Source organism: Opisthorchis viverrini, assembly GCF_000715545.1.
Source record: "Opisthorchis viverrini unplaced genomic scaffold opera_v5_682, whole genome shotgun sequence".
Taxonomy (NCBI): Eukaryota; Metazoa; Platyhelminthes; class Trematoda; order Opisthorchiida; family Opisthorchiidae; genus Opisthorchis; species Opisthorchis viverrini.
The window spans coordinates 4,994-14,529 of NW_008752349.1; the positions used below are offsets into that span (position 1 = coordinate 4,994).

General features: G+C 44.2%; 1 protein-coding gene across 1 annotated transcript in view; it reads left to right on the forward strand.

The window, feature by feature from the left end:
• Positions 1-162: 162 nt before the first annotated feature.
• The window catches only part of T265_15643 (hypothetical protein), a gene marked incomplete at both ends in the record, with an annotated part of 15,657 nt that continues 6,283 nt past the window's right edge, over positions 163-9,536 (forward strand). Inside the window, 7 exons of the mRNA XM_009178846.1 lie at positions 163-336; positions 1,492-1,857; positions 2,188-2,333; positions 4,249-4,429; positions 4,464-4,572; positions 6,572-6,735; positions 9,240-9,376. Of these exons, the coding sequence (XP_009177110.1) occupies positions 163-336; positions 1,492-1,857; positions 2,188-2,333; positions 4,249-4,429; positions 4,464-4,572; positions 6,572-6,735; positions 9,240-9,376 (1,277 nt within the window). The remainder of the gene's footprint in view (positions 337-1,491; positions 1,858-2,187; positions 2,334-4,248; positions 4,430-4,463; positions 4,573-6,571; positions 6,736-9,239; positions 9,377-9,536) is intronic.

The window sequence follows — 9,536 nt, forward strand, 5'->3', positions numbered from 1 at the left end:
CCAATAGTCTGACCAACTTGGCTGCCGAAGTTTGGCCTGGATTAAGCACTCAGGGAGTAAGAAAGCACTGCCTCACTTTTAATGCGGCCGCTTACTGCAGGTGCAGTCTCTTTGGTTTTGAATGTATTTTGACGGGGTTGAATAATGCGCTGGTGATCACAGTCAACCGTTGGCCTATCGGTGTGTGCGGATTTTAGGGCCGAACCTCTCCTCGGGGGAAGGCAGCAGCGCTGCTTCCGTAAATATAGACATGCTAATAGCCTTGGAGAAGCACCTTACTGCCTTCATATTCCCATAACAGACGACAGTACCACTTTACCTTCAGACTGCCCCGTAGTACGATTTCTCACGATACGGGGACTCGATTTTCGTCGTTATACAACAGATGCCAACCCCAATGAATCTCGATCTGACCTGGTAAGCCATTATAATTCATTTTTACCGGTTATCTTGCTCGCCGATCATTAAATCACCCTGAAAAAATGTTTTGCCATGGGGATGGGTACACAAATGCCGGTTTGCATTTAACAATTTACTAATACCGCTTAGTTTTGACCTATTCTTCACTTATTTCGATCCAGTTATGGATGTCGTTGTGTCTTATGGCACAGCCGGATCCCTAACGCCCATTCAGTGTAACTATGTCCATATCGAGAAGAAAGTCTTGGTACTTGTGTTAGCCCTGAAAATGCTGTGTAGGCCTCATCTGACTGACAACACCCTTCATCAGTGATATCAGGGTAAAGGAAGGTATCCATTTTACATAACCAATTGCTTCAGACGCTGAGCAACCGTGCATCGGGGTGATGATTTATCTGTCAAATGCCGGTTAGCTGATACCGTAGGTCGGTTTCGTGCGTTGTCAAGACTGGCGAATTCTTTGCAGAAACAACTTGAAAACAACTTGAAGACATGTTGGTAACGGTCGTGCCGGAATTGGACACTGTACGGGTTGCTGCTATTGGAGCACTTCCAGTCACTTCTGCTACGCTACAATGTGTAATCGTGCTTCCAAAACTGAAACGCAGTCAGTAAACGACTGCACCTTGGACACCCCGGAATAATGCTATGAAGCGTCTAGCTATGTTTGCTGGCCCATTATTCGCAAACAGCTGGATGAACTCATTTAGTCTTCAAATGTCTATTATCATCTGAATCCCATCGGCGAACAGGATTTCACTTATGGCTTGTGCCGAAGATTCCGTGCTAACTACGCCGTGTAGACTTCACCGGTTTAATCAATAGATAATACTGCCTGCTTCTATCAGACGCCTGCAATAAATGGTTGGAGCTATTTCTCATGATTCGGATCACACAACTTTCCACCTTGTCAACATAACGGTATCCAACGTATTTGCACATCCCCATCCCATCATCAATCCAATGACCAGGTGGGGAAATGGTAAAAAAATTTGCAAGCTCAGAGGGCACACCTTTACAATCCCATCATCAATCCAATGACCAGGTGGGGCGATTTCTGCAACTTTCCAGATGGCACAATGGAAACTCGAAGAAGAGACCGTACCGGAAGACATCTTGACGCTTCTGCTAAGCTCCAGATTAACACCGATCACCAACGCGTCAAACAGTAGTTCGCCGGTAGAGGCACTGCTTAGTGGGGAAATCCGCTTGTCTGTCTACATCATCCGTCCCGCTTCACATTTTGCGACTGATAGTAACATCACTGTAGCGTCAAAATTTAATCTTCGTCACCATGTCGCCAATCATTTGCTTGTGCCCGGTCAGTATATGCTGACAAAGGTTTTCCGAATTGGTCTCGTGAAGTGGATACAAGGCTGTATCTTGCGTCGCACCGGAAATTTAACAGACGAAGTGGATGTGCATTTCTCCCTCTGGGTGCTTCGTGTAAACCAGTTGCGTCTTTCACTCCTCTCTGTGATTTACACACACGACTCAATTTTTGCTACTCGATGTTTTGTTGGACTATTTCGAACTTTCATCAAGACTTGAGTCCCTCGGATCGAGTGTGGTTCGAAGTGCTCCAAATATTTGTACACCCATACGACGAACTGGTCGCATTCGGACTCATGTTAAACCGCTGCATGTCAACTTATGATTGAGGCTCAATGATTGCTAGCTTAGAATGCAGCTGCCAAGAACGCCGCTCCCAAATGAACATTTTTATCTTGATTGTTTTATCTAATACTATTCTCTCCTACATTGTAGCTCATCATTGCTGCCCATTTGGGCTGTGGCGCTCTTTGTTGGACCGGCTTACATTTTGAATCATCACGTTACTCATCTACCCCGATATGCATTAGATCAAGACCGTTTGTTTTTAATTGTGTGCCGCCCGGAGATTCTCTTACTTGGTCAGTAAGCTTTTCCCCGTGTTTCGCTGCAACAGCTGTAATCTTCCTGCCTCCGTCTGATCAGCACGTGCATTGTCCATAATCCCTCTGTCCGTATAAGCATACCGATCTAGAGTAGCGGCTGTTGAGTTGTAACCTGACACTATTGGGACCCTGGAAATTTAAGAACAGTAGCTACTACGATCTGAAGTCTTAGTAACTGTATTTTCTAGGGTTCTGGGTTTCACTGCTCAACGGACATGTTCTACTTAGTTCCCTTACATGATATACCTGACCCCAGTAGACAGAATGAAATTGCAGTATACGCTTTCCGTCCCAGTGTAGCAGGTAGATATGCGAGCCACACAAATGGTGTGATACGTCAATAGTTAGTCACAGAATGTGAAAAAACGTGCAAGTCAAGCAGGCTCACAGCTACTGCTGGTACAAGCTGTTCGAAACAAACGTGTGGGAAGACGTGACTCGTGCCGATTGCCATATAAATACGGCATGACCTAAACACCACAGGATGCTGAGTTGGACTGTTGGTTGGCGTCCATGTGAATTATTTTTCCCTTAACCTGACCTGGGTACCGCTTAGCTGGAGCTATTCCTTTCGGTAAGCAACCAGTTTGTCCCTCTCTCCAGGGTTTGGTTCACACAACATGATACGGCCTGCTCTCTGACAGACCAAATTCTGAGTTGAAACATAAATTGAAATTCATTTTTCAGTTGATGGAAATCTCAAGTCATCTGCGTATCCTTGTATTTGTGGTGACTTACGTACAGGTTTGGGAAGTTTACCACGGGTGGTGAGCTGCGTTCCAGAGGCAGAGTAGCTTCCAATAATATACCAATCTTTTCTGGTATCTACGGTTTTATTGGGAGGGTAACGTAAATGACAATAGGGCATCACGCTGCATGTCGCTTGCACTGTCGAGCGTGTTGATTCGCTCTCAAATCGCTGATTACCATTTGCTTACCACGGTTTATTGCATTGTAGGATCTATTTATTCGTTCTCTCATTTTTGTCTTTCCAGACTAGATGTCGGTTAGATTCCCGATCCGAACACTCATTCGCTATGCCTATAGACTGCTAAATACCACCCCCAAACTCAAATATGACATCCGGGTCCTATCTTCAGCAGTCTTCGCCATTGGTGCAGCATCCTACTATGCCCGAAATCCTCCAAAAGTCATTGCAGAAACCTACAATAGCGTAACGGAATTGGATCCGCACACTCTCGAGTTTCAGGTTCTCACTTCGTTTTGTTTTAACATATACAGCCTTGTTACTACGAAAAATTTCTCAGATATGCTTCTGTAGAGGTGGACGGTGTGGTATACATGACACCAGCTGATTTCATAAAATGTTCATCTGGCTTTGGGGAACCTCGTAAGTTTCAAGTGTGTTCCAACCATTGTACAGGATGTTTCGGGCGGCGTGTTTTGACACAGTCAGAGGCTTTCGCTGCTGTGAAAACGACACCATCTCTTTCCCATTCCAATTCATCGTTTTTCCATGATTTGGGTGTCAGCGGATTGATCTCGTTCACCGAATACATGTTCTTGACTTCCGTCCTCACACGTGAGTTTCACTGAACACTCGCTTATTTCCATAGAACCGAAACCTAGTCTCTATATTGCCTTCCAAATGTTTGATAAGGATCGGAATGCTCAGGTGGATTTGAATGAATTTTTGAAGGTAACCGAACAGATCAATTCCTTACTGAATTCAGATAACAAAAATTTTCTCCTTTTCTAGCGGTTTTGAAAAAGCAAATGTTAGTCTCCGGAATTTAATTTCTATCCTCCTAGTACACGTCTGGCGGTACCAAAACTACGCTAGTTCAGCACTTTTTCGGTAAATCAGGCTCAAATAAATTGCGTTTCGAAGACTTCGCTAAGTGAGTCAGTTCGCTTATTCATTGGCTAGGTTTGTTTCTAACTTGCAAATCGAGTTGCTACGTGTTGAGTTCGACCACTTCAGTGCTAGTCAACAGTCCCTATCTCCATCGGAACTGGCACAGTCAGTGCTCCGTTTTGCACGACAAAAACCCGAATTGGCAACCAAGAGACTGGAAACAGTCGCAAACAGTGCTTCGCTGGCAGGAAAAGTAATAGGCCTTTCTGATCATATTTTTTCTGCAGACTATTGGATTTGAGGCATACAAATCACTTTTTAACTTCTTATATGTGATTGAAGACTTTTCTTCGGCTCTGAAGATGTTCGCGATTGCCAAACACAGCATTTCCAAGGGTAAGTGAGATTTTTCATGTTGTACTTCATAGTTTTTATTATTAAACATTAGTGCTGGAGGTTTCGAACTCTTGTGAGTAACTTTGAGGATTTTGGTGGCACTGAACTAAACACTTGCAGTCTTTACGTTAAGGTGGTGGCGATGTCCGAAAATAGGGATCTAAAGTGATCTTTGTATTTTATGCCGGCGGAATCTACACAGGCGTGTCGCCAATCCTATAAAGTTCAGGAATAATAACGTGAGCAGTTTGTATCGCACGTGGATTTCAAAAGAGGCTCTCAGTGTGTACACAGTGTTTAGAGGTTATGATTCAACGATAACGGCAATCATACTACTATATCTTCGCCACAGCTGTGGTTCATGATAATGGACCTCAACTGCTGTGCTATGATTCAGCTAATATGAATAGTAATAAATTAGCTGAATAATAATTCAGCTAATATGAATTGGTTACTGTGTACCACCTTTAGACTTGTTTGGAACATTTTGGCATCAGCTGAGGATACCAGGAGTCTTATTGACTGTAATTCTCGTAAGGCTTTTCGAGGGCGTCCTCAGTGTTTTGTCATCCTTACTTCCTGTGAATTCTAAAATCCAACCGACGTGGCAAATCGTTGGCATTGTGCCTTGGTTTGTGAACTAGGTTACTGGATCGTCTCAGGTTAAGGCTTGTAAACGAAGAGTGTTTCTCTTCTCATTAAAACGCAGTTATGGAATTATGACCTAATAAGTGCGTTGTCCGTTTTCTGTGTCAATGGCCTACTTACTTTTTGAGTTGGTTGTTTAGATCCGGGCTTACGAAGGTGGTAATGTGTTGAAATATTGGTAGCTTGGGTGAGTTTATTGATCTTTGATCAGGTGGCTGTTGATCTGTACTGCATACCTTACTCAATTTTCAGTAGAAGTTACTTTCACTGTGCCTACGGCTGTCTGTTTTGTACTCAAAACTGCTGTTCAATACGGACGCCTTTCCCTCACACATTCCTGAGAATGATACCGCCCTGTTTTCAGAACGCCCAACAATCGTTCTTCGACTTCTAGCTTCTTCTGCCAACATTTTGTTAATGAGGATGTTAGATCCTCCTGACTGCACTTGATTATCCTTATTGGCGTCACCAGTTAGGAGTGAAAGTGTAATTGAACACACCACATTTCGTTTGTAGGCATACGTGCTTTGTGATACACGAGTCGACTATAAATGTTACTGCATATCCCGATATCACTTCAGGATAGCACCTATGGCTGTTGGGTCACTCCATCTACCTGTAAAGTTGCATCGTTCCTTGGTGCTCATCTGACGTTAAACTCCGAATCTTCGTCTGGATATTGTCGTTTTTGTGCGCTCTCCGTCGCAACCTGATTCATCGGTTCGAAAAACAGGCCAAACCCGGTGAAGCTGGCTGAGGGTTCTGGAATCCTCGGTCTGACTCAAGGGTGATCCTTCGATATCAGTCTTCTGAGCTCCGGTTAGCTGAGTTGCTTAAACGCGAACCTACTAACCGGAAGGCCCGTCATTCGAATCCATTGTTAGTGTCTCGGTTGCTCCTTTCTAGGTGTGGGCAACCTGGCTTTGTCTCATTCCTCATGCTTCCTTCGGGTGGAATGGCAATTCTGCACCGAAAAGGTGTCTCTACTGAACGATTATTTTCACTTAATTAATCAAACTGTCGGCTTTTAGTACAATGGATTCGGTTAGCTATGTTCATTGCTAGGGCTGCAGGTCGGGTTGCATTTCAAAATTACGTGCTCAGCACAGCACGCTAGATCCCATGTTAGCGTGAATGCCCTTATAGAAGTGTCGCTTTCGTGAACCGTTAGGCCTCATTGTACGCTGTTGCTCGTGGACAACCATAATTTGGTATTTTACATTACTGTCGTTTTCAACAATGTTGCCAGTCATAGGAAAGAGTCACCCACAAACCTATAGCTGCGTAATAGACTATCAGTTCTCTACTCTCACGCTGGTTTGTAAGCTTCTCGATAACCGCGTTTTTTCAGAGGAATTTCAACGCGCAGCTCGTGCGGTGACTGGTTCGTTTCTTGATCCTATCCTGGTTGACACCTTGTTCATTCTTTTTGATTCTGATGGTGATGGACACCTCAGTTACCATGAGTTTATCGAGACAATACGTGCACGCGGAATAGCTGGTGCTCAGTTCACTGTAAGTCCGAATGTTTTTTCTTGCATGTTATCGTTGCGCTTGTGCTCGTTCGTTCAGTCCAGCCTGAGAGAACACCCTAGGAATACGTGTTACGTCGATATTTATTGACCGTCCAAATAAGTTCTGCTCTGAGAAAGTAATTAAGGTTATCCCAGGAAGTCCCATTGAATATGGCTTGGAGTGCTTACTTTTCAACTCCTAACAGTAACCACGCTGTCGCAACAGCGAGAGCGTGCGCATTCTTGTGACAGTTTTATACTCGGGTCAGTGCATATCAGATAAGTTTGCCTTCGATATGGCTGTGTGTTGGATCTTTTCGTCCACGGAAGCTCCTCTCTTTTCATCGTGATGTCTACAGCAGACGTACGGTGGAGGGCGTCATTCATGTTAACACAGCAATACTGAACCGGAGAGGTAGCGAAATCGAGAAGGCCGTCCGGTTTCTCCCACAAAGAACTCTGCTCAGCCTCAGTCCAATCTCATAGTTGGGCTACACTTCTTAGACAAGTTAGGCCGGACCACATTTACTGCACCGTATGTTTAGGTGAGATCATCGTCATCACTGACAGCGAAGTCAGTGTTCAAACGCTGGTGCTTCAATTCCACATTACCGTGTAGTTTTTTAGTTTAGGAAACTCTGGTATGTAGAGAAGGTGAACTGGAGAGGGAAGAGACCAACGGCCTAGCACAAACAAATAATGTAGCTGCACCTCTGATGCTCAGTCACACTGTCTAGGTGGAAACCGGCAACCGCCATACTGAAAATTGGTAACAGTGTCAATGGGTAAACTGTTCTTTATCCTGGAGAAAACCCGCAAAACTACCTCCTGAACCCATAATTGGTGTGGTAAAGGCAACTAAACTAGCAGGATTCCGTGGTGCCCTATTGGGTGGGTTGCAGAACAGTTGTTTTCTTAGGTTAGTCGTCTGTCTTCTGCGACTGTGATGTTTTTTGTGATGATGGAAGCGGTCTTTGAATGAGTGGCCTTAGAACCGGGATACTTTAATATCATCTCTAGTTTTAGGGTTTAATTACTTCGACATCCGGGAGTTGAAGCGATCGTTGCACCGAAAGTACCGTCATCCACAACTAGGAAAATCTAAATTATGCTCCTTGAGTAGTCTTTGTTTGTTGAAGTCGAATGTTTCGATTTTCACTTCGAAGCCCTGTGCCACATCTCCATGACCGAGACGCGGTGTGTTCAGCATTCAACGAAGCTACCAGATTTTGCGGCTCTAGGTGTTCTTTTCCGTGAAAGCCCGTAGTGCTATCCGTCTCTGGTGTATATGAAGATATACCTTATGATCTACTCAACCCCGCATTGACGATGTCACCTCGATTGGTGATGAAACTTTTGTAATCCAACGGTCAAGCTCGGTGAACAGACCAACAGCCATGCTCACTAACATCTACACTATCCAACGTGGTGAACAACTATCAAACAACGTTGTGTTATGGTGGCTAGTTGTGCACAGGTGACCGTGAAATCTAGTTCGTGTATACTATGAGGGCAATGTTCCACCATGCATGATATCATTCGCTAAACGTTTACCCTGTCTTATAATACGGAAAATGCTTCGATGGCTAGTGATCAGTTCTCGGCGAACGGAGTTCACATGTTAGGGATTCCAGCTCAATACGTACTTTTTTGAATAGTGATCACGAATTTACTGCGACAATGTTACTCTCTACCGAAGTCAGTTCACTAACTCATTTAATCGGCTTTCTTTGGCGTCCAACGGGCTCAGCATTGTAAGGTATTTTTGATAATGCACAAGACACCTTACTTGGTAAGTGGTATACTTGAATTGATACTGTGATAGGGGATCCGGCAGAATTTTATGGATAACCAAGCATTTATTATCTTTATAATGATCGATTTTCCCGTCTTTCGAAACAGAGCCATGACAGCACACGGTTCCGGGCATTCAAGCGCTGTGTCTCCAAAGAATTGTCACAATAATCAGCCGCGATTCCTCAAAATTTATCCTACTCAGCTGTTTCTAAAGGTGTTCACATCTTTCAAGCGATCCACACGCACGCAAATCGCATCCGTGAGAAGTAGTAGTTTCTACTTTGGGCGTCTCCCCGTGACCCCGTACCAATGATCAGCTTTCAGAAATATTCATCCGGTGCCAGTTCATTTTAACCTTTGTATCTTTTTGCCGCTTGTCGTTCTTACTTTCCTGCTGGGACCAAAATACAAAACTGGTAATTCGTTATTGATCATTCTTTGTTGAATGTCACACGACTTTTGTTAGTGAATGGTTGATTGAGTGGGTATGCACCGGGGTGATGTTTTACTCTAGATGGGCATTTGGATTCCGTCACCAAGCTGTTGAATTGCCCCTAACCTAATGGACCGCAAACGGTAGTCGGGATTGTGTCTTTCGAACATTTGCGAACTGATGTAACATCTTGTTTAGTTGGTGAGAAGAGCCTATACCAGCCATTCGTTAAGCTAAACCTAGCGGCAATCAGTTTGTGGTTTACTCTGTAGCAGCGTTTCTCAGAGGGGCAAGTTTGGCTACTGTCGCGAGTAGTTGTTATCAATGAGTATCTTTCCAGTTTAGCTAACTGCCAGTTATGCTCACTATCCAGACAGCCGTTAGTACACACTATACAGAACATGGTCCACATGTGAGGTTGTCAGGTAACGTAAAACCCAAGGATAGGTCAGTGCTGCACAACCTAAGAACACTGTTCACAACCGCTCTCCAGCAACTTTTAGTGCTTTCTAATGCAAACAGACTCCCACTTCGATTATTTGGGTTTAGTTGCAGTCGGTGCTACGTAAAAC